Consider the following 26,532-nt stretch of genomic DNA (forward strand, 5'->3'; position numbering starts at 1 on the left):
AATAATCGATGAGAGAATTATCATTTTTGGCTGAACTATTCCTTTAATTTTGAACTATCTATTTGATTTTAACAGATGCCTTACTATATCCCACACCTTTTTGACAAATAAAATTACTGGATAGAAAAATTAAACAAATAACAATAATAATACTCACAACAACAACACACACATATACATATATACATAATAGAGAAAGAGCATATAAAGCTCTGCATAACTATAAAAATATATATACATATATTTACTATAAATTAGTTTGTGTGTATATATTATGTGGATTTTTATTAAAACAAACAGATTTCAACCTTTTTCTTTCTATTATTTGTATAATTATATATTTGTATTTTTATTGTATTCAGATACGAATTGAAAACTTTTTCAGGCCTTCGTTTATTTTTGGTACTTTTTAAATGCCTTTTATTTAAAGATTTGTACTGTTTTAGCCTTGTCCCAGACCAAGAATTTAAATATTAAACTATGAAAAGCCATTATAAAAATAATAAATTTACTATATGTTTAAAACTATGATAATCTAAACAAAGAGTGGAATAAAATTTCAATATTTATTGTGGGAAAAATTATTTCTAAATAATTTTCCCACATGGCGGATTAATTTTTTTTTTAAATCCATAATTTCCACAACACCAGACATTTTTCCCCCTAATAAAAAAAAAATCAGAACGTTTGAAGAAAACAAGGAAAATTATTGTGAGCAGATTTTTCACATTTTGCCAAATGATGACGCAAATTAAAGAATATTATTTAATTGTTTGTATTTAGGACACATAAAATGTTAGCTATGAAATGAGTCTTAGCAAGACAAAGGTGGCAATTTTATACAAAACATTTCTTTATATCTATCACCATCATTACCACCACAGAATTCAATAAAACACAACACAGAATTTGAGATGTAGTGGGAATGACACTGTAGTGGGAATTTTCATGAATTTTTTTTTTTTTTCAAGATTAAAATTGCATAATGTTTTGTAGTTAATTGAGATTAATCACAGATTTTGAAAGTGCTGAAATTTGACTAATATATATATATATATATATATATATATATATATATATATATATATATATATATACACTTTCTTGTCAAAATGTATTTATTTCCATCTTTGGAAGAAAACAAAACAATATGTGGCAATATAATGCTTTATTAACATTTTCAACACTTCAAGTCACATCAAACATTTCCCGAAGTCTAAGAGGGAGTTTGACTAATTGAAAGTAGTGCCCACATAGGTTGCATATTGCAATGGACATTAAATCTTTCAACAACCACACTATTAATCTGCCGTTCATTATTCGCATCAGAGCGGCAACACCATTGTCGAGCACCACTTTGAACTCACCATGCACCTTACATAGGCTGAAAAATACTTTCACACAAGTCCCATCTGAGCTTGTTTTGTAGCCTACATCAAATAGTGCTAAGAGCTCCTTTCACCATCATTCTTTTACAGACAGGGAAGCGCTGTCAGAGATCGTTTTATTTACTGAGGTAACCACCGCATCTCTATCATAGGAGAGTGTAACTATCAACTTTATCGTGTTAAGACAGTTCCGCCCATGGAAAGTCTAGAATTCTGACAGCTCTAATGTGTGTGTTTTACCCATGTTGTGGGTAAAACAGAATTGAAGAAAACTCACCTGGCATGCAAGGGATGCCCATGAAACGAAGCTGATTGAGGTATTTGACGATGTGAATACAGTGGGTCGGCTGGAATGGACTGAGGCTGGTGCACCAGGTGGTAAGTATGTGAATGGCGCATACCTAGTCCATCATGACCTTTGGCCGTAGTGGAATAACCCAAGGCATTCCTCATATACCAGTCCCGGAGTCCCTCCAGAGCCAGTGCTTTGTGCAGACTGCGCGTAGAGTCCTCAGTGGTGGGAAGAGAAAATTGAAGAGGTCTGCGGCCGAGAGCTGCTCCAGCAGACAGCTCTGCGTGATGGGGTAGCAGGTTGGGAATCGAAGAGGTGGTGGATCCAGAGGAAGGGAGTGATGGATCATAGGTTGAGAACAACACAGCATCCTGTGGATGCTGCTGCAAAGTAATGAAGGGGCCACAGGATTTCGTTCGGGTCACTTTGACCCGGCGGGGTTCGGCCTCTTGGCCGCGCAACAGCATGGGGCTATAGGAAGGTGGGGCCGCGGCCAGATGCAACTGCGAGTGAGAGAAACCATTGTAGTGTGGAGGAGTGCCTGATGGAGGAGTGGAGAAATCTGGCCAGATTCGTCCTGCTGACTGGTTCTGCTGAGTCTGCACTGGTCCCTTTTGCTGTTTGCCCCATATGTACTCCATTAAAATTTCACTGTAACCTGTCCCACTGCTTTGGCCACCAAGAGAGGAGCGCATTCGACCCTGCTCTTTAAATCCCATCATCTGTCTCTCTGGGCTGCCTTGATAGATCTGACGGCGTTTTCCGTCTGTGAGGGACTCCGAGCTCTTGTACGGTCCTGCTCGGTGTGGCATACCATTGCGGGGAGGTCCAGGCTCTGGGAGACTTGAGCGGTCAAGAAGTGCCTCAGAGCTGTTGCTACGACGAGCGCGGGAGCTGTAGGGGCAGCTGCGACGCTCAGAGGAGGAGCCTTCCATTGATGCCAGCGGTATAAACTGAGGGACGTCTGGACTGCCACACCACTGCTTTAGTGCAATACCACCAGAAATCTCCGGTCTATCAGGAGGAGAGGATAAGACAGAAATAAACATGTAATCATGCTTAAATTTTCATCTAAAGTGGATCTACAGATACGTGTGCGTAGAAATATATATATGCGCTGTTCAAAACATACACTCTTTTCGAAAGCTAAATTGTATGGAGCTTTTCACATAGAAATTTGTGTGTCCGTTTGCACTGTTTTTCTTACTGTATTACTATGTAAACATGCGCTAGTTGGATGATTTTGACCATTGCACTGTGTCTGTTTATTCACCATTTTGGCAGATGTGCTGCATTTTTAAGATACAATGTTGGGCCTGGGTAGCTCAGCAAGTAAATACGCTGACTACCACACATCGCAAGTTTGAATCCAGGGCGTGCTGAGTTACTCCAGTCAGGCTTCCTAAGCAACCAATTGGCCCGGTTGCTAGGGTGGGTAGAGTCGCGTTGGGTTAACCTCCTTGTGGTCTCTATAATGTGGTTCTTGCTCTTGGTGGGGCACGGGGTGAGTTGTGCTTGGATGCCGCAAAGAATAGCGTGAGCCTTTACTTCAGGAACCAAGATGGCCGAAAACGTGGGTGGCCAGGCACTCTATTGCTAACTGGTTCTTTATGAGACAACATAGTTTAAGATACACATTTGGAACAAGCAGTCCATTTAGCTTAGTTTGGAGTAATTATTGAGGGGGGATGGTCCTTCTTCAAAAGTACTAAGGTCCCATTTCCACCTGGTATTACGATGTGTCTCGGGTGATCCGATCACATGTGGTCAGGTGAGACACATGGCTGTTTACACCTGGTCACTTAAATGCATGTCCTGTGACCCCCTGTGACCACTTGTCAAGTCAAGTAAATATTATTTGCTATATATAAATTAGACCTGTATTTAGGGCTGACCACATATGACCAAAACGCATCTTAATACCAGGTGTAAACGGGGCCTAAAAGAAAGTTCATAAAATAGTTGAGGAACAAGAATAGTTAAGTGGAACCAGAACCATAAATTGCTTCCTATTCAAATCCTTTCCCAATACACCACAGAATGCAGAGTTTACACAATCATCCCTAACTTCTGCTCACCTCACAGAGCTTGAGGCAGAGTTGCGGCGAGTCCTCATCTCGTAGTAGATCTCCACAGGGGACAGCTTTCTGCAGAGCCTGCTGTCAGGACTGCCTGGGGCCAGCCGGGGGTGAGACAAGGAGCGATGCTCAGGTGCCACACTGGGAGATGAATCCTCTGTAAAGCACATGCAACAGGGTTGGACAATATCTCCGTTAGAGTCTGTCATATACAGGCCAGTGAGCTAATATGCATCAAAGCAGTGAGTTGCGTGTCTGAAACTTAACCGGCCTCACCGTTGTCATGAGATGTTGAGTCTGACATCGAACTGCTCTCTGACTTCATAGTTTCCTCTGAAAACATTAAAAGCAAGAATATCATATTAAAGGGACAGTTCACTCAAGGGAGAAGTTATCATTTCCTCATGCTCATGTCATTACAAACCTGTGTAATTGTATTTCTTCTGTAAACCAAAAAGATTTGGCTAGGAAATAAATAACTACTCTACTTTTATAATAATTTGATGGTGCTTTTTATCCTTTTTGGTACTTATCTGTACAAAATCACCATCTACTTCAATTGTATGGAAAGAGTCAATCCAATTTTGTGTTGCACAGAAGAAAAAAAATACATGGTCTGAACGACATGACAAACTTTTCATTTTTGGGTGAATTATTTATTTAAGACACACTATAAGACACTCTATTTAGTACTGTTGAGCAGAAATTATTGGTGTCATGTTTGTGTGTGTGGGGGGGTGTGTGTGTGTGTGTGTGTGTGTTTTGGTGTTTTTTTAGGTAACAAACTGGTAATTACAAGGGTATTATGCTACAAATATGGTTGAGGACATTTCTAGTGTCCCCATAATTCAAATCGCTTAAAAACATACTAAACAATGTTTTATTGAAAATGTAAAAATGCAGAAAGCAGGGTTAGGTTAAGAGGATAGAATCTATAGTTCATACAGTATAAAAATAATTATGTCTATGGAGAGTCCTCATAAGGATAGCCGCACCAACGTGTGTGTGTGTGTGTGTGCGTGCGTGCGTACGTGCGTGCATGTGCTATATCACCTGTGTGAGCACACCACAAAAATTAACAAACGTGATGTTTGTTCATTTCTGTGGTGAGCTCATAAATATTTTTGGGAGCAACAGTGTGCTGACTTTCCTGGAGTTTTTGAGGACAAATGTTTTTGGTCATGTACAGTACTGTGTAAAAGTTTTAGGCACTTTAGATGTTTCACAAAAACCTTTTTTCTTAAGACTTGTTATTTATATCTTCAGCTTTAGTGTGTCAATAGGAAAAATACATTTTAGACTCCCAAACATTACTTTTGCAAATCGAAAAGATTAGAAGAACAGGGAGCCCTGCAAGAGATGGCATTGCCCCCACACAGCCCCCCACTGAACATCGGGTCAGTCCGAGATTACATCAAGAGACAGAATTAATTGAGACAGCCGAAATAAATAAAATAACTGTGGTGAATTCTTCAAGAAGCTTGGAACATCCTATCTGCCAACAACCAAGAAATACTGTGTCCAGGTGTACCAAGGAGATTTAGGGCTGTTTTAAAGGCAAAGGTGGTCACACCAAATATTGATTTAGCTTTATGTTTACTGGACTTTGTATGACATTAATTGATCAATGAAAACTACTATGAGAAATATATTTTTGAAGACATCCTCACTATGCAACATATTTCACAAGTGCCTAAAACTTCTGCACAGTATTGTACTCATTATATTGTTTGGATGTGCATGCTTTCTATGACTTTTCATATGACCTGTGTGACATCCCCTGTGAACAGTCCTCTTATTGTGCAATGTGTTTTTATCAGAATCTATGCTCCGGCGCAAAGCGCCACTGAAGAGGGTCTTCATCTGCCTTCGCTGGCCTGAGTCATCCTATACGGAAAACAAACATTCATGTTATTGAATTACACTAACAAAGATGCTGATTCTCTGTTTGGAGAATCCTTTTATAAGCTTTCAGGAGACTAACTCACCTCTTCTTTTGTGGTAACATGAGGGACCAGGCCAGCTCGTTGAACAAATGGAGGTCTTTCCCCTGCTTCTAAAGGAAAATCACGTGGAAGCTTTCCTGTGAGTTCCTGTAAAGACATTTAATAATTTTATTATGTTTCTTAACACAACACATGGGCATGTTTGGATGATTGCCGCCCTTAAAGATGGCTCTAATACAAGTCTGTTTCCTAGATTTGTCTTCATTCTAAATGCAATGACATTAAAAAAGCAAAATAATTATAAACATTTATTGAAATAAATACCAATTCTGAAACCAGCCAAATATCAAAATTCAAAAATTTCACATCAAATGAATGGAATTTATTTTACAAGAATATTCCAGGCTCAAGCGACAGCATTTGTGGCATAATGTCATTTATAGAAAAAATTTATTTTGACATGTCCCTCTTCTTAAAAAAAAAAAAGAAGCAGCAAAAATATGGGTTACAGTGAGACACTTACAATGGAAGTCCATGGGGGCAAATCTGTTAACGTTAAATACTCACCGTTTCAAAAGTAATGTCACGATGTAAAAAATATGTATGTTAACATGATTTTAGTTTGATCAAATCATTTACTAACCTTTTCTGTGCAAAGTTATATAAGATTTTACAGTTTGTTGTCATGATGATGTAATGACGTAAACACTAAAACCACCGTAAAATGACGATGTAAACAAATGAACTCGAAAAATATTCGAGCGCTAACAGAAGAATTTATGCAAGTTCTTTTAGAAAATTATACGCTTTACATATCGGCATTTAAACCCTACAAATATTGTCCCCATTCACTTCCATTGTAAGTGCCTCACTGTAACCAATCAATATTATGCCAAAAAAGGTTTCGATTGAGCTTAACTTGTCTTGAACCCAGAATTAACAATAAGTCATGCAGACCTGAAAAACGATATAAACTACTGGGAGTGCATTGCCTTTGCTAATCAAGTCAGAAGCTATTTTTAGAACAATATTTCATAGCAACTGCCTAAACTGATTTGTAAAATACTATTCCAAAGTGTAAAAGCATAATAAACCATCTTACTGCCTCCTGAAGGCACACTTGTCGCAGCTCTCCAAGACGACTGTTTAAAAGGCTCTGTAGATTCTGTTTCCGTTCATGCAGCTCTGAGATTCGTTCGGCTTGCAGCTTGCTGTCCTGACAGCCCTGGACATCTGTACATGTACAACATCAAAAAAGTACTTATGATTTATTAAAGAGAACCTAACCATATAAAACACTTATGTCCTATCCTGTGTCAATTTTTATGTCAAATGCTTCAAAAGGTTTTTTTGTGTGTTTTTAGCTAATTGCTAAACTATTAAAACAAAGAATTTAATTGTGTATATATATTTTTTTTTCATAAGATTAAAGTTATGTACAATTCTATGAGATGAAGACTTAAATCACATCAGTCTTGAAGAAAAAGCTGCTTTATTCTACGGTACATATGGGGCTGGGCACACATTTATGAGTGCCGCCATATTAAGATCATAAGACTTGTGGAATAAATGAATCAAAACTCACTGCAAATGGTGCATTTCTACAATAGTCATGTTTCCGTACATGTTAAAAGTTTATGCGATAAATTTGAATATCGCAAAAAGTATTTGAATAAAGTAGCGTTTCCATCCCATACTTTAAATGAACAAAATCATCACTGCTGGGGACATTGGCAGAAAATAGAAATTAAAAATGGAATTTGAAGCCACTGTGGCTCTTTTATTAAATGTATCAATTAATTCCTACTTGCGGTTTAGAGCGTGCAGACAAAAACGTTCTGACTAACTAACGATGAAACAGCCTATAGAGAGGAGGTGCACACTCTGACATGCTGGTGCTAGGAGCACAACCCCTCCCTCAACGTCAGTGGGATTCAGCAGACTGTCCCATCACCATCAATAGAGCACCGGAGTCAGCAGCTTCAAGTTCCTCGGTGTCCACATTACTGAGGAACTCACATGTTCAGTCCACACTGAGGCCGTTGTGAAGAAGGCTCACCATCGCCACTTCTTCCTGAGATAGCGGAGGAAGTTTGGAATGAACCACGCATCCTCACAAGGTTCTACAACAGTACTGTAGAGAGCATCCTGACTGGCTGCATCACCGCCTGGTACGGCAACAGCACCGCCCACAACCGCAAAGCACAGCAAAGGGTGGTGCAAACAGACAGATCATCTATACCAGGCGGTGTGTGAAAAAAGCTCAGAGGATCATCAGAGACTCCAGCCACCGGAGCAATGGGCTGCTCTCACTGCTACCATCAGGCAGGCGGTATCGCAGCATCAGGACCCGCACCAGCCGACTACATGACAGCTTCATGAGAACTCTCACGATCAACATGTATCAGCACTGCACTTTATTAATCTTACACTGGACTGTCATAAATTATATTTCTCTTAACAACACACTGGCAACTGACTATCAACGGACACCCTGAATGCCAGAAATATATTTGGTAAATGTGTTCCCATCGTAGTTTATGCGCATATCTTCTTACATTTAGATTTTATTTGCATCTTGATGTTTCCATCCAGCATTTGTTTTTGCAATATTCCAAAATGTGCATAAAAGGTACTAGAATGGAAACCCAGCTAATGACATTGGTAAATGAGAACTTGTGTTTTTGCTTTTATTAGGTGTCAGTGCAGCAAACTAAAATATTACTGAGAGTACCTTTAAATAAGTTTGAATACAATTGGAATAATTAGAATAATTAACAAGGCCTTGAATAGAATTTTAAGAAATACTTCAGATGTTAACACAGGAACTCATTAAGGGGAACAATTTAATTTTCGATGGCATTTCAGTGGTGTTTCTGCACAGAACCCTGGTTAATTTCATGTCCTTTGCACAAGACAGAAAGCCATGTTGATTAAATTACCAATGTCCAGGCACATCTCCATTGTCATTAAATAATTAGTTGGTAAGCTCACCTGGAGTCCCTAAGCCCATGGCAGTGATCAGGCGACACTTGACCTCCATATAACTTATTTCAGAAGGTCCTGTGAATTCAACCCTCAGCTCCTGTGGACAAAAGAACAATGCAGATCTAATAAATATAAATAAATCTGAGCTATAATTTAATGAGCTTGATTCGGGAACCTCCAAAATCAGTTTAACATTGTGAGTCATGAGAGGCATGTCATTCAATGCTGATTGATTGTGGGGGGAGGGGGGCCTTATTTGTGCCTTAAAATACAATTTAAAGACATCAACAGTGCAGCACACACTATAGAAAAGGTAAATAGCGGCATTGCTATAAATGAGTGCCTGCTGGGTCACTAAATCATTTGTTAAACAATTTCCTTGTCTCTTAATTTCTGTAAATTACCTAAACTGAGGGTAACATGAGCTAGATTGGGAAAGTGAGAGCCCACATGAGGTCACTTCGGCAGTAAAGTTTACCAAACAAGATTAATCGCATGGTGGAAAAAAAACCACCATGTTTCAATCTGGGGTCACAGACTATAGCCTAATGTTACCCAAGTTTTTGATTGTCATGATTTAGTAGTACTAAATATTTAGTAGTATATAAATAAACAAACACAATATGAATAATGCATACTTTTGGCTTTCAACCAACAACTTCACCCACCACATCAACAATAGGCTGACAGTTATAATAATCCCATTACTGTATGTTAGCTAGGCTAAACTCAGTTTCCTACCAGTAATTACCCATCATTAAAAAGGAATATTTCGGGTACAATACAAGTTAAACTCAATCGGCAGCAGTTGTGGTATAGTGCGGATTACCAACAAAATGATAATTTCAACTCATCCCTAATTTTCTTTAAAAAAAAGCAAAACTCAAGGTTACAGAGAGGCACTTACAATGGAAGTTAATGGGGCCAATTTTCTGATGGTTTAAAAGGCAGATTTTTGAAGCTTATCATTTTATAACAGCATTTATAATAATTTTGTTAACTTGAGATGTTAAGTTGTTTATTTGTAAAGTTTTACTGTGGTTTTAGTTTATGGTGTTATGCCATTTTGTGGCTATACTTTTTAAATGGTGAGTATTTAAACATTTACAGACTGGCCCCCATTCACTTCCATTGTAAGTATCTCGCTGTAATCCAGATATTTGCTTTTTTATATATATAAAAAAGGATGGACGAGTCTAAATTATTTTTGTTGTAATTAGCATTACGCCGCAAGTGCTGTTGATTTAGCTTAACTCATATTTAACATGGAATATTCCTTTAAGAATGGTTAATGTTTAACTTTAGTTTTTTTTTAATTATGATCTTGAAGTGAGCCCCCTTCACTTAGCTAAACAATGATTGTAACAAACAATCATACATTTACTTATGAAAACATTAAACTCACATTCTGACACTTCAAAAACACTTTGAATATGTTGCATTTTCACAAACAAGACTAATATATATATATATATATATATATATATATATATATATATTATTTCAACCCTGTCGGTAAGACTACAGAAATCAAGCAGAATGTGTTTTGTGTTTGCAGGGAAGTGACAAGGTCCTGTGGTATGATGGTTGGCTGGGAATGCGACCAACAACAAAATGAAGGATATTACCATCATGTGCAGCATAAACAGACAAAAGTAAAATCACAACAGCATATAACAAACAGGGTAAAAACAAACAAGGTTACAATTTCAGCATTTCCATACAGCTGAGCTCAATTTCAAAACAAAAAAACTTTCATAATTTATAAAATTTGGGAGCAATTGAACAAATAGATTCTTCAAAAGACTGAGCACATCTGGTGGACATATGCTAAAAGATATTGCACACCTCAGCTTACTAGTACAGGCCTGGCAGAGAGCATGATGGGAGGAGAGAGGGCAGGATAAATACTTAGAGATCAAAACCTTACTGAGAGAGAAAGATGAGAGATATATAAACAAGGGGTTTATGGGAATCTGATGGCGTAGAACCTAATGTCCTGGGACACAACATGTGAAAGAGATAAAACTTGAGAGAGGGAGAGAGACAAAGCAGCAACAGGGCAAAGGATGGATGGAAGTTGGTTGTCACTTTCAGCTATTAGTCATGTACCAATAAATCAAAGATCATCTGCTTATTCAATGATGTGTATGATGATTGTCACCGTCATTTTAATTTACCTGTAAAGTGTTGAGGCCAGTGGCGATTTCTCAGGGCCAAATAAATATTTTTCATCCTTTCATTTTCAATCACCTTTTTGCCTATGTATTTTTAATCACTTTCCACTCTTAGTTAATCTACAAACAAATAGAGAAAAACGAAAAGTTTATCCAGTCAGAATTTATTCCTTGATGCTACAAGCGAAGTGTGACAGTTTCACAAATCACGTGCCCGAAGCCATTCTGGTTACAGGATTAGATGTGGATTGTTTATCCGGCTCCCGCTTCCTCTTTCACAACCCAGCAAGAGATTTATCACATTGAGTAAACGGTTTAATTCATGAATATTTCAGATGTCATGCTCATGACTGTGACACCAGGCGCGTCCATTGACAAGACGCAATGTAACGGCTTGAGGCGGTCTACACCGGGCACGTCGACGCAAACTTCTAAACCATTTATTTGTGTTGTTGGCAGTAGTAGCGCCACCGCATGCAGCACAAAATTGAACGGGACAGCTGTTTACTGTCAGCTGAACACGCCGCAACGGATGCTTCCATGGTAGACAGCATTAGGGATGCAACTAAAGATTATTTTGATAATTGATAAATTTGTAAAAAAATAATAATAATAATAATTTTATTACCGGTAATCAGATTTAAAAATGAAATTGGTATCCTGTAGTTAATTAAAATTCGATCTTTTTTCATTTTTATTCTTAAATTCGAAAGAATATTTGGTCGATTTATGGTACTGGAGTCTACTACACGATTCTATACGCTCACAAAAGTTTGAACTAAGGCTGAATCATGAAAAGTTTGAATTTATTATAATTTATATTATTATTACTTTCAGGATATATGCAAGCAGTAACTTTCCTTTACTGGTAAAAGCTTAACAAAAAGTACTATTGATTCAAGTGCCAAATGATCCATCAGGAATGGAGTGGGATGGAAAAAAACAGCCCACCAGAGGGCAAAATGACACCAGAATAAAAATATTAATAAATCTTCCCAGCTGAAAAAGACATAATTATGTTACAGATTACATACATTAAAAAGTAATCACTCATTACATGTTTCTAAACTATTATTTTCGAGAAAAAACATTTTTAATGGTAATGTATGCTTATGCGGTAAAATAATGTTTCTGGTGAAATCAGACATTACATTTGGCATTATCAGAACGATCAAATATCAGGACCCTTCGCATTTTTATACATTATTATTCAGCATACAGTTTAGTACAATCATCAAATTCACTTTCACTCACACTGAACAGTCTCATACTTTACTTTTTGTCAAGACATCCCAAACTCGTTGTATTATATACACTTACATTGTGACAATAAATGAAAGCTGCATAATTGATTACATTGAAACTGAAATCACTGTATGATGTTGTACAAATTAATCAAAATGATTGTGCTCCATTGCAATCGGTTTGATTGACGTGGATGCGCATGCTCGCGTGCCCTTTCAATGCACCTGAAGTAGCAGGTATAAACTGTATGCTTATGATCTTATTTGAAGTGTTTATAAAGTGCTCTCATTCGATGGGCATCTTGGGTCATGTTTTTTTTCCACTACAACTTGTCTCCGTCGTTTTTCGAACAAGTTTCATAATGCAACATTTTTCACTGGGCTGTAAAGTGGCGTCACTGATGGATCTTCTCCGTGCTCATCGCATATATCCAACTAATCGATAATGAAATTCGTCGTCAATGATTTTAAACCCTGACATAATTTGTTGGTGTTTATTCATTTTCTTCCGATTGAGTTTCAAAAATGGCTCTATTCGAGGGGCGGCACACTGTTAGCAATCATAAGGAGACGCTTAGGTCAAAACAGAGCGTTTCAGACAGAGGGCCAAAAACATGCCGCAAAAAGATCACATATTACTAAATTATATTACTAGACTGATAATTACATTATCAGAGGACTAACATTATCAGTTGACCTCAGGGAAGACAATAAAACTATAAAAGAGCATTTCATGACCCTTTAAAATTCTCTCACCCTTGTGCATTTCGAAATGTGTATGACTTTCTTTCTTCTGCTGAGGAGAATATTTTAGCACTGTAGATCCATACAATGCAAGTGAATGGTGATCAGGCCTTTGAAGTGCCAAAAATCAGATAAGTCAGCCTTAACAATCCATACGTCTTCTGAAGCAATCCAGTTGGTTTGGTTGAAAAGAGTCTAAAATGTAACACACTTTTCATTGAACATTTTGTCATTGCATTCTCAAGGTGTAACCGGTCCGGCTCGACCTGCTCCGAACGGGATTTGAACCGGTGTCTTCGGCCTAACGACGAAGTGGCTAAAGGCTACAGCCTCTAACGTCAGTCACTGGTGCGCCTCTTTAGGATAGGGGAGTGAGGTTTACATTCTGTACAGTTACCTACCAGCTGGCTCCCGTTACACTCACCCCCCTAAACCTCACTCCCATCCGGGTCACGGCACCACTGTCGTAACTGGTCCTGCTCGACCCGCTCAGAGCGGGATTCGAATCGGGGTCTCCGGCATGAGAGGTGGGGACACTAACGAGGAGGCTAAAGGCTACAGCCTCTAGAGGCAGGGGAGTGAGGTTAACATACTGCACAGCTACCTACCAGCTGGCTCCCGTTACACTGGCACAATCTGGTATGTGCTTGATGCATGTACAGAGCTAGATGGCGCTATAGGAAGTGTAAACTTTCAGTAAGCTTGAAAGTTGTCACCAAGGAGACTACTGCCAAGATGTACAGTGAAAAAGTGATATTGTGGTCGGTTCTTACCCAAAACCAACTGGATCACTTCTGAAGATATTAATTTAACCACTGGAGTCAGAGATTATTTTTATGGTGGCTTTTTCTGATTTTGGATTTTCAAAGTTCTGACCACTATTCACTTGCATTGTATGGACCTACAGAGCTGAGATTTTCTTCTAAAAATATTTGTTTGTGTTCTGCTGAAGACAGGAAGTCATACACATCTGGGATGGCATGAGGGTGAGTAAATGAGAGAATTTTCATTTTTGGGTGAGCAATACCTTCAGTTCTACACATTGTTGGGTCTATATAGCTCATGATAGGTTAATATTAATAGTTCAATGATGGATTTGAAGGACATTTTTTTTAATCTTTTAATCAACAAACAATTTGGTACTGTGTTGAGTCACCAAGTCACGTCCAAGATAAAATCTGGTTTGCTAAAACCAGATGAAGACCATCTTTATTTTCACCCATCATAGAACCCGGCTTATGGCAGCAAATTCCAATAGAAACAAAAGTCCACTTATTATGTTTATGAAGTGGCCAATTTCATTTACATTTTCTCCATTTAAAATCTCTATTGAAAATTTAAATCCGTCGGGTTCCGTTCACAACCATCAAACAACAGCAAAACGTACAGAGTGTGAATTGAAGTTAAACTCACAGCTGTAGCAGGTGAGAAAAAGAGATTAAACTCTTGTGTATACACAGCTGCGCCTTCAATGCATTTCAGCACGTAGTCTATTCCTTTCAATACTTCCAATTGTAAAAAAAAAAAAAAAATCCATTTAGAGCACTTGCAAAATCTATTTACATTTTGAAAAGAAGTGAGATGTGATTATCCATGAACAGCAGCGGAAGAGCTTTTGTTAGTCAAAACACTTTTTTTATTCCCCCAGTAACCTGAATATGAACAATGTTCTTAAGACACGTCAGAAGTGTCACACTTCAGCTGATAAGAGTAACTTTTGAGTTAAGAGTTGCTGAGAAAATATCCACAAAAAAGACGTTTAACTTTAGATTACACTTACATGTTAGTGTTCGAGTTTTGTGTACGACGCCAAACGTTAATCGGTTGTCTTCTGTAGCTGCTACTGCATTAATTCTTTCCAGCCCTTAAGGCAAGATGGACGGAACTATCAACGAGCGCTTACGGGGGTAAGCCATTCTCTTACAACACTAATAAAACATTACACATTCACTCTTTTATATTAACTATAGCATCATATTATCTTTCCGGACAATATGCTTTATGCAAAGTAGCATTCATGTCTAAAATTGGCGAAATATACCTTCATGCTATCGCTGCAGCTGCATATTTCAATGGTTTCATCTAAAAAACAAAAATGGACAGGTGAGGCTGAGGCGTCCGTAACAACCAGTTTCTGACGTGGAATGTTCCGTCAAGTTAAACTAGAGATTATTTAGCAGAGACGTGCCGCTTCTATTTAAATGAATGGGAGAAATTGGAGCGCCCAACGTCCAACATATGTAGAAAGGAAGTACCTTACAGGTAATATACACTGATCTATATATATATATATATATAGATCAGTCAGGGCATATCAGATAGATCAGATCAGTGGTAATATAGCCAAACACCCTTTAGATACAGACATCGCCTGTCAATCAACTCGAGAATGCGCATGCGTTTTTAGCATAATATAAGGGAAAGAAGCACAATGTATCATACCAGTTTGGTCAGATTTTACTGCTGATTTAAATTATGCTCTTTGATCGTGATCTTGAATAACAGTTTTTGAGATTTCTGTATTACCCCATTCAAGTAGACAGTAGGCTAGCTGCCCTGACATGACAGTAAATAGCCTCCCGGGAGCGTTCCAAAAATGGCCGAAAGTGGACAGACTTGCTAGTAAGACTTTGGTTAAACTCATTCGACACCATATTATATGAGGCATAATGTTGTACAAAAATAATTTCGACTCGTATAAAAAAAGAAAAAGGCAAAAATAACGAGTATACAGCACGGGGCATTACAAAAGAAATGAATGAAGCCAGTCCATTAACATTAAAATATGCACTCTTTTAAAAATAATTAAATACATTATATATATATATATAGCCCGCGACCCTGTACACAGGATAAGCGGTTGACGATGGATGGATGGATGGATATATATATATAGCCACAAGACATAAACATTATACCATGTATGACGTTAATGTGATAAAACTTTACACAGTGAAGGTTAGTATGATTTTATAACACAGAAATCATGTAATGTGTACAATGTTTATGTCTTGTGTCTATACTTTTGAAACTGTGTGTATTTTAACATTTATAGACATGCCACATTCACTTCCATTGCAAGTGACTCGCTGTAACAATGTTTGCTTTTTACAAAACAAAATTATGCTACAAATGCTGTCAAATGAGCTTGACTTCAAACCAAGTTGGTCAAACCAACTTCAGTTGTCAGCATTATTTACTTTTCAGGTTACTGACCTCTTCATACAGCATTCCTAGAACTTTCTTTAATATTTTTAAAGAAGAACTGTAACAACACGGCAGAGGATTATTTTGTAAATCACCTGAATTAAGACACACACACACACACACAGGCCCGGATTACCCAATGGGCATTATGGGCACGGGCCCAGGGGCCCATGCGCACTTTGGGCCCAAGCGAGGGTAACATTTATTTATTTATTTATTTTCATTTCCGAAAACGGAGCGTATATTTGCACTACGTGCCAGCCCGGTGCCTGTCTTTTTAGCAAAAAGACGCTCGACACAAAATAACTACTGTAGCGTAAAGCGTGAGGTGCATGATGGTAGCTTTTGACGCGTTCGGCCAGAGTTCGAATCCGCCTTTTGCCGAACTCGCTCTTCTCCCTTTTCCCAACACATGCAGGTACTTACTGCTGGTGGTGACATGTACGCGTGCATTTGAGCAACATTGGCAACAAAACTAGCACTAGTGTAATTGCTAAATAAGTTAATTGCCATTATGCAACGTTTTAGTAAAGTATGAATTAGCAGAATATCCAGTGTTATGAAAACAGTAGGTCAACATAACTACAATGCATTCTTTAATTCCCTGTCTTATTCTGCCCTCTGGCATATCGAAATTAATACAAACCTTAACATAAAGAGACGGACAGTGTTATTAACAGACAGTAAAAATCATACTAATAATACTATGTAAAAAAAATCTGATGAGCCCAGAATATAAACTCAACGTGTTTAATTACACGTTATAAGCATTGCCGAATACACTCAAATGAGATCGACTCAGAAAAGACGTCAATAAATGCACGCGTCACCTGCTACATACTCTTTGTTTCATGCGCAAATTATGATCACTCATATGTAGAAATTGCTGCACATTCGTGCACTGTCACTGATGGCCATTGAATCTCAGCTGGTCATGGACTTGGATTTTGATGACATTGTAACTGAGTTTGCTAACAGGAAAGCCAGGAAGAAGTCTTTTTAAGGGCAGCCGGAGAGAGGAGAGGAGAGGAGAGACAGACAGACAGACAGACAGACAAAAAAGTGAGGAGAGGAGGAGAAAGACAGACAGACAGACAAAAAAGTGAGGAGAGGAGGAGGAGAAAGACAGACAGACAGACCCTGAGGAGAGGAGGAGAAAGACAGACAGACAGACCCTGAGGAGAGGATGAGACAGACAGCCCCTGAGGAGAGGAGGAGAAAGACAGACAGACAGACCCTGAGGAGAGGAGGAGAGCATGAGACAGACAGACAGACAGACCCTGAGGAGAGGATGAGACAGACAGCCCCTGAGGAGAGGATGAGACAGACAGCCCCTGAGGAGAGGAGGAGAGGATGAGACAGACAGCCCCTGAGGAGAGGAGGAGAAAGACAGACCCTGAGACTGAGGAGAGGAGGAGAAAGACAGACAGACAGATAGACAGACAGATAGACAGACAGCCCCTGAGGAGAGGAGGAGAGCATGAGACAGACAGACAGACCCTGAGGGGAGAGGAGGAGGTATACACAGACATTGTAGGGGCCCTACAAGACATTGTGCCCAGGGGCCTCTGAATTCTTAATCCGGGCCTGCACACACACACACACACACACACACACACACACACACACACACACACACGTTTTATGGGGACTTTCCATAGAAATGATGTTTTTTATACTGTCCAAAATGTATATTCTATCCCTAACCCTCACAGAAAACTTTCTGCATTTTTACATTTTCAAAAAACATAATTTAGTATGATTTATAAGGCGTTTTCCTCATGGGGACCAACAAAATGTCCCCACAAGGTCAAACATTTCGGGTTTTTACTGTCCTTATGGGGACATTTGGTCCCCAAAAAGTGAAGAATACACGCTCTCTCTCACTCTCAACACACACACACACACACACACACACACACACACACACACACACACACACACACACACACACACACACACACACACACACACAAGTTTGGAATAATGTACAGATTTTCTCTAATGGAAAGAAATTGGTACTTTTATTCACCAAAGTGGCATCCAACTGATCACAATGTACAGTCAGGACATTAATTACTATAATTACTATTACAATTGGGGAAAAAAAAGCAAAACTTCTTAAACTACTTCAAAGAGTTCTCATCAATAAACCCTCTCATGTGCAGCAATGACAGCTTTGCAGATCCTTGACATTCCAGCTGTCAGTCTGTCCAGATAATCGGGTGACATTTCACCCCACACTTTCTGTAGCACTTGACATAGATGTGGCTGTCTTGTCGGGCACTTCTCACACACCTTACAGTCTAGCTGATCCCACAAAATCTCAATGGGGTTAAGATCCATAACACTCTTTTCCAATTATCTGTTGTCCAATATCTGTGTTTCTTTGCCCACTCTAAACATTTTTTTTTTTTTTCTGTTTCAAAAGTGGCTTTTTCTTTGCAATTCTTCCCATATGACCTGCACACCTGAGTCTTCTCTTTACTGTTTTACATGAAACTGGTGTTGAGCGGGTAGAATTCAATGAAGCTGTCAGCTGAGGACATGTGAGGCGTTGATTTCTCAAACTAGATTCTCTGATGTACTTATCCTCTTGTTTAGTTGTACATCTGGCCTTCCACATCTCTTTCTGTTCTTGTTAGAGCCAGTTGTCCTGTCTTGAAGACTGTAGTGTACACCTTTGTATGACATTTTCAGTTTTTTGTCACTTTCCAGCATTGTATAGCTTTCACTCCTCAAAACAATGACTGACTGACAAGCTTTTAGGGAAAGCTGTTTCTTTTTTTGCCATTTTTCACCTAATATTGAACTTAAGACATGCCAGTCTATTGCATACTGTGGCAACACAAAAACAAACACACAGACAATGTTAAGCTTCATTTAATAAACCAAGCTTTCAGCTGTGTTTGATATATTGGCAAGTGATTTTCTAGTACCAAATGATCAATTTAGCATGATTACTCAAGGATAAGGTGTTGGAGTGATGGCTGCTGGAAATGGGGCATGTCTAGATTTGATCAAAAATGACTTTTTTCAAATAATGATGGTGCTGTTTTTACATCAGTAATGTCCTGATTATACTTTGTGATCAGTTGAATGCCACTTTGGTGAGTTAATGTACCAATTTGCTTCCAAAACAGCAAAATCTGTACATTATTCCAAACTTTTGGCCACCAGTGTACATGTATATTTCATAGAAATTATGCTCCCAAAAAGCAATGCATAGCTGATGAAATATTTTAGTACTGAACATAACAAGACAAATGTTTATTTGCTCTAGAAATTTTCATGACTTTGCCATCACATTTTAAATCCTTGATATTGTCAGGTTTCCATGACTCTGAATAAAAATATTAAAATCTTTTCAACTCCGCGTGCCTACTGTTGTCCCCTCTTTTCTGCTTTTATTGCCAAGGAGAGGGGAAAATTGCTAAATTGAGGTTTTAGAGAAACGTGTATAACCTGTGCTCTCTCAACTCAGAAGACCTTAATGCAGCTGATGTCTTCATAGATGTCCACTACAAAGAATTTCTGCAGGACGCTACAATAATTCAACTAGATGATATATGACATTGAACATGTAACCTAGAAATTTATGACACACTTTTCCTGCACATGACAGCATGGTGAATTGGGATAGCAGTGGGATCTAACACTATTTGCGGCCATGAGACCTTATTGCAGAAATTGCAGGGACTGAGATTTGCTCTTGGGGCAGAATTGGTTTCTCAAAGCAGACAAAGGCAATTCCAAGGACTTGCCATGACTTGTCTCTCATTTGCACTGCCCTGTTTTAGCACACCATTAGGGTGGAGATTACTCAGCTTCTTTGTCTCTCTCTGGCCAGTGCATCACTTATGAGTTCAAAATTCAACAGAGATTGAAGAATTGAAGATTGGAGAATATTTCTGGGTCAACAACAAAAATTATTTGATCGCCATGTAATGCTGTGGGGGTAATCATGCACTTTAAAAGCAAACAGAAAAAGACCTAATTGAGGACACAGTGTGTAAATGACATGACTGTGAATAACCTCCAAAGCAATATCAACAACAATAGGTCAACATAGGTTCAAATGAGTCAAATTAAGCTGTGCCCTTTTATTCATACTAATTGCATGAAACTAGGAGGAACAGTTGAAATATGAAAATTCTGTCAGCATTTACTCCTGCAGAAACACCTATGACTTTCCTTCCCCGGTAGAACAAAAAAAAAGTTATTTATAGCGGAATGTCCAAGCTGTTCTTTCCACACAATGAAAGCGAATGGTGACTACGGCTGTCAAGCAAGATCACTTAGTGTACAATTACCTACATTTTTGTCTGTTTCCTCACACAATGCTATTATATGGCTTTAGGAGACCAGAATATACACTCACTGAGCACTTTATTAGGAACACCTGTACACCTAATTATTCATGCGATTATATTATCAGCCAATCGTGTGGCAGCAGTGCAATGCATAACATCATGCAGATACAAGTCAGAAGCTTCAATTAATGTTCACATCAACCATCAGAAAGGGGAACAAATATGATCTCAGTGATTTCGACTGTAGGATGTACGAAATACAGTAACTCAGATAACCACTCTGTACAATTGTAGTGAGCAGAATAGCATCTCAGAACACGTCGAACCTTGAGACAGATGGGCTACAACTGCAGAAGACCACATCGGGCACTTTCTTAGGACCATGGTGTTCCTAATAAGGTGCTCAGTGAGTGTATATCACACAAGTCATTAGGATACTATGTTTTTTGGGGGGCTTGACAGCGCATGGTCACCATCCACTTTCATTGTATGAAAGACTGGAGCTCAGACGTTCTGCTGAACTTCTCTTTTGCCGTCCCATGGAGGAAAGAGAGGAAAGTCATTAGGGTTTGGAATGACACGAGAGTGAATAAATGAGCATAAATTGAAAAACATAATTGATAATGAACAATTTTTTATTCCTTTATGATTGATCCGTGTAACCCTATATCATTCATTTGTAAATTAAATTGCTAAAAGACCATCAGTTAAGGGTGAAACTCTTAAAAGCATCTCGGTTCCATATGTGACCCCGGTTCCCTGACACAAAGGGAACAAGACATTGCGTCAGGAAGCGGACGCTATGAGGAGTGTCCGTCTATACTACCTAGTTGAAACCTTTCTACAATAACGGCAATTCTGAAATTGGCTATGGTGTTTTAGGTGCGAAGCTGTACGGTATAATAGTGGGCGCGCAAAGACCATTCCTCATAATTTTCTGACTAAGGTACAAGAGTACATCGCTTGCACCTCAAAAAACTCAGAGTCTGTAGTGCGGCCAGCTTACACAATGACTCGTTCCCTTCGTCTCAGGGAACTAAGGTTACATACGTAACCAAGATGGTCACTTACGACTCAGTACACTTGCCATTGCATCAGGAATCTGACGCTAAGGGGAAGAGAGTCCCATTAAACATGACGCTGCAGTCTTGTGGGACAGCAACCGACAGGAGTATGCTGCAGGTGAATGACCCTCATGGTGGGGAACACTCAGAATGGATATTTGAACTATAGTTATATAGTATAAATTAACCCATTTACGAACCCAGTCGGGAAGGAAGTTTATTTGTAACGAAAGTGCCTGTGACTTAGGAATTACAATGGTCTGAATGCAGGTGTTTGTGAAAAAGTCAGGGTGCTCATACTTAAAAAGAGGGGCATAAGTATATGTTTGGCCAATGAAAAAGCAAGCGCTCTAGACAGAGATGATTTGCTATGAGAGAGACGTTACGTCTAGGTTGTAAAACCTTGCGTATGTGTTTTGAGAAGACCATCCTGCTGCAAAACATGTCACAAAAAAGGACACACCGTTTGTCCATGCTCATGAAGTGGCCACGCCTGAGTGTACTTTAACCCATTTGGGCAATTCCGAATTTGGGCAATTCACACCCTGTGACTCATAAGCTTGGGCGATCGCATCAACAATCCAGTGATAAAGTCTTTGCTTGGAGATGGACATTCCTTTTGTGCGTCCTCCATAGCACACAAAGAGCTGGTCAGACAGTCTGAATTGGCGGGTGCGCTCAACGAATGTGTGTAGCATTAATCCCCCCATAAGGGATTATGATTAAATCATGTTTGCCGGCTTCAGGTGCATGATACGCAGATATATTCACCACATCAACTTTGAGCATTGACAGTGTGAGCCCTGCATCCAATCACTCTTAAAGAAATTTACAAATTTCAGGTATGGGGCAGTTCACTGTGTCTTTGCCATTTGAAAAGCACCAATTAGTGAACACATTCCATTTTAGTGCATAACAGCGTCTCGTGGAGGTTGCTCTTGCCAGTAAAATGGTGTTCATAATCGACAGAGCCAATTCTGGCTCATCCGCTGTGCTCCGTTCAAAGGCCACACGTGTAGGCTTCCATGGATACCAAATCATGCCTTGTGTTTGAGAGAGGAGGTCTCTCTTCAGCAGTATTTCCTATGGAGGCCCATCCAATATTTCTACCATTTTTCATCATCTCTAGAAACCAGGACTGATTGGGCCATTTAAGCACAATTAACAGAACTGTTTCCATGTCCACTCAGACTTTGCTGAAAACAGAATGAAAGGAGGCACACCGGGGAAATGCATACTTGTGTTTCGCCGGCCATATGTGGGCCAACGCATCCTGGCGACTTATTTACGCCACTACTGTTGTGATGTCCGAACAAATCAGAATGTGGTGATTCACGATGTCGGAATGAAAAGCTCCCAAAGCTATAAAAGACAGCCAGTACCTCTAGGCGGTTGACATGCTATGCCCATTTCGCACCTGTCCAGGTGTTGAAAGTCAGGCATCCATCACACACCAACTTAATACTGTTTTAAACAGTATTGAAGGAGTTTCCATCTATTTTGGGCACTTATTGGCTAATTTACTTTATTAAGTCATTTCAAAAACTTTTTTTTTATTATTATTATTACATTTTAGTTTTATAATGAAATGAATTAATTTGGTGGCACAATTATATTTTTGTCTTCAAAAATAATTTCAAAACATTTAAGCATACGGCTTCAGATCAAAAGATTTTTAAGATCATGGTCAAGTGTTTCATACGTTTTGACCGGTGGGGGCCTGGGTAGCTGTAGTAAGACGCTGGCTACCACCCTTGGAGTTCGCAAGTTTGAATCCAGGGTGTGCTGAGTGACTCCAGCCAGGTCTCCTAAGCAACCAAATTGGCCCGGTTGCTAGGGAGGGTAAAGTCACATGGGGTAACCGCCTTGTGGTCGATATAATGTGGTTAGTTCTCGGAGAGGCACGTGGCGAGTCGAACGTGGATGCCGTGGTTGATGGCTTGAAGCCTCCACATGCGCTGTAGCAACATGCTCAACAAGCCACGTGATAAAATGCATGGGTTGACGGTCTCCGCCACCCGGATTGAGAGTCGCTACTGACCATCGAGGATATATATATATATATATATATATATATATATATATATATATATATATATATATATATATATATATATATATATATATATACACTCACCTAAAGGATTATTAGGAACACCTGTTCAATTTCTCATTAATGCAATTATCTAATCAACCAATCACATGGCAGTTGCTTCAATGCATTTAGGGGTGTGGTCCTGGTCAAGAAAATCTCCTGAACTCCAAACTGAATGTCAGAATGGGAAAGAAAGGTGATTTAAGCAATTTTGAGCGTGGCATGGTTGTTGGTGCCAGACGGGCCGGTCTGAGTATTTCACAATCTGCTCAGTTACTGGGATTTTCACGCACAACCATTTCTAGGGTTTACAAATAATGGTGTGAAAAGGGAAAAACATCCAGTATGAGGCAGTCCTGTTGGCGAAAATGCCTTGTTGATTCTAGAGGTCAGAGGAGAATGGGCCGACTGATTCAAGCTGATAGAAGAGCAACTTTGCCTGAAATAACCACTCGTTACAACCGAGGTATGCAGCAAAGCATTTGTGAAGCCACAACACGCACAACCTTGAGGCGGATGGGCTACAACAGCAGAAGACCCCACCGGGTACCACTCATCTCCACTACAAATAGGAAAAAGAGGCTACAATTTGCAAGAGCTCACCAAAATTGGACAGTTGAAGACTGGAAAAATGTTGCCTGGTCTGATGAGTCTCGATTTCTGTTGAGAGTCAGAATTTGGCATAAACAGAATGAGAACATGGATCCATCATGCCTTGTTACCACTGTGCAGGCTGGTGGTGGTGGTGTAATGGTGTGGGGTATGTTTTCTTGGCACACTTTAGGCCCCTTAGTGCCAATTGGGCATCGTTTAAATGCCACGGCCTACCTGAGCATTGTTTCTGACCATGTCCATCCCTTTATGGCCACCATGTACCCATCTTCTGATGGCTACTTCCAGCAGGATAATGCACCATGTCACAAAGCTCGAATCATTTCAAATTGGATTCTTGAACATGACAATGAGTTCACTGTACTAAAATGGCCCCCACAGTCACCAGATCTCAACCCAATAGAGCATCTTTGGGATGTGGTGGAACGGGAGTTCGTGCCCTGGATGTGCATCCCACAAATCTCCATCAACTGCAAGATGCTATCCTATCAATATGGGCCAACATTTCTAAAGAATGCTTTCAGCACCTTGTTGAATCAATGCCACGTAGAATTAAGGCAGTTCTGAAGGCGAAAGGGGTTCAAACACAGTATTAGTATGGTGTTCCTAATAATCCTTTAGGTGAGTGTATATATAACATATAATATCACAATAGCTTATAAGGATACAACACTCTTGCCGAAGAACTGCGTGGAATCAGGATGCTGAAGCGTGAAGATCCCGCCCGCTGACTCATGTATGTCGACGGTTAAGAAGTAGAAGGCTTCTAGACGAGAGATGAATCGCTATCTAGAAGGAAGAAAATTCGGAGGAATGGTGTTTGCACGCCTGCTTTTATGTCGGACAGCTTCGCGCCTAAAAGGCCGGGGCTTAAACACCATAGCGTCAGCTTCCTGACGCAATGTCAAGTGTACTGAGTCATAAGGGAACTAATACAGCTCCTTTCTTTCCAGCTCAGTGCAAGTCTGACCAGCAGTGACCCTCCCTCCATACAGCTGATTCCAAGAACAACCAGCTGTTGTCCTGCCTGCCTCTGCTCTGCAGATCAGAATACAGGGGTCAAACAACAACCATTATGTTTAAACGCTTTTAGCAGTTACAGAATCAAGGACCTGCCTTCTTAAACATTTAATGCTTAGTGTTATCAGGAATTCTATTCATTCAGTGTGTAATTTTTCATACTTGCAACCTGTGGAAAGCCTTAAAGCAATCTGCACCTTACCAGCACCTGTTTCAAGCAAAATGCAAAAATATTAACCCTAAAATGCATAGAAATTTCAAACACTCTCACGTATTCGGCTCTTTAGAGACCCGGCACGTATTTCTATGTTTCTGCTAGTGTCACATTTACAAATATAAAAGAGAAATCTAGAACAGGGTTCATTACTTCACACTGAAATTTCATGAGACACAACTGGTTGTCAAACACATAATCAGCTTAACACATAAGATACACATAAGCTTCAGATTAGCTACAAATAAGTATTTTCTTAGGCATTATAGAGTCTAAATAGAGCACAACTTACATCATTTCAGTATTACACTCAAATGACAACAGTCATATCATACTGTTTATGTGTTACACTTGCTATAGTTTACTTCCATGTTGTTTCTTCATCAAACAGCAATGTCAAATGTAAATCAACTCAATCACTGAAACAACTGCACTACCTTGATTAAAATAAATAGCATGTACAGTTGTGGCCAAACATATTGGCACCCTTTCAAGATAAAAGCCTCATGGGACCGGATTCTATGGTCAGATGAAACACAAATAGAGCTTTTTGGCAGCAAACACCAGTGATGGGTTTGGTGCACACAGAGAGGTCGCCATATGGAAAAGTACCTCATGCCCACAGTTAAATATGGTGGTGGAGCTTTACGTTTATGGATTGGCCCCAATTTACGTCCATTGTAAATGCCTCACTGGAACCGAGGTTTTTAAAAAAAAAATATAATAAAAACATTCCTTGATAGCTGATATGTCATTTCTTAATACAAGTTAGTGTGTACTCTCAGCTCTGTGAAAGACATTTGACCATATTTATATAAATTCTGCAAAATTCCACAGATTTTCCCTCATAGTTTCAACACAGAAAATGTGAAAAAACAAATCAACAGATTCCACCTGGGACTACAGATAAGTAAGCAAGAACTAGAATGCAAAGCTGTTTGGACAAGAACACTCACACCCTGTCTGAATACTCAAGAGCTCAAATGTCTTATAGAGCACGCCAAAAAAATGTAAATTAACTCCTTCCCTTAAAGTTACAATTGACCTCAAATTATTATTATTTTTATTATCATTCTTAACTGAGATAAAGGGGCGGCACGATGACTCTGTGGTTAGCACGGTCACCTCACTGCAAAGGTTCGAGTCCCGG

General features: G+C 39.3%; 1 protein-coding gene across 2 annotated transcripts in view; it reads right to left on the reverse strand.

Moving 5' to 3' along the window:
• Positions 1 to 26,532, reverse strand: part of LOC127625633 (coiled-coil domain-containing protein 120-like) — a 35,614-nt gene that overhangs the window by 3,860 nt on the left and 5,222 nt on the right. The window contains exons 1-8 of one of the 2 annotated variants that reach the window (XM_052100923.1): positions 14,638 to 14,711; positions 8,699 to 8,789; positions 6,807 to 6,937; positions 5,747 to 5,851; positions 5,525 to 5,645; positions 4,035 to 4,091; positions 3,759 to 3,915; positions 1,666 to 2,694 (exon numbers count right to left, since the gene is read on the reverse strand). In XM_052100923.1, coding sequence (XP_051956883.1) covers positions 1,666 to 2,694; positions 3,759 to 3,915; positions 4,035 to 4,091; positions 5,525 to 5,645; positions 5,747 to 5,851; positions 6,807 to 6,937; positions 8,699 to 8,747 — 1,649 coding nt within the window. In that variant the 5' untranslated portion in view covers positions 8,748 to 8,789; positions 14,638 to 14,711. Of the gene's footprint in view, positions 1 to 1,665; positions 2,695 to 3,758; positions 3,916 to 4,034; positions 4,092 to 5,524; positions 5,646 to 5,746; positions 5,852 to 6,806; positions 6,938 to 8,698; positions 8,790 to 14,637; positions 14,712 to 26,532 lie in introns of those variants that run through there. The other variant, XM_052100924.1, reaches the window with a different exon arrangement.

The sequence above is a fragment of the Xyrauchen texanus genome, chromosome 32, assembly GCF_025860055.1.
Source record: "Xyrauchen texanus isolate HMW12.3.18 chromosome 32, RBS_HiC_50CHRs, whole genome shotgun sequence".
Lineage (NCBI taxonomy): Eukaryota > Metazoa > Chordata > Actinopteri > Cypriniformes > Catostomidae > Xyrauchen > Xyrauchen texanus.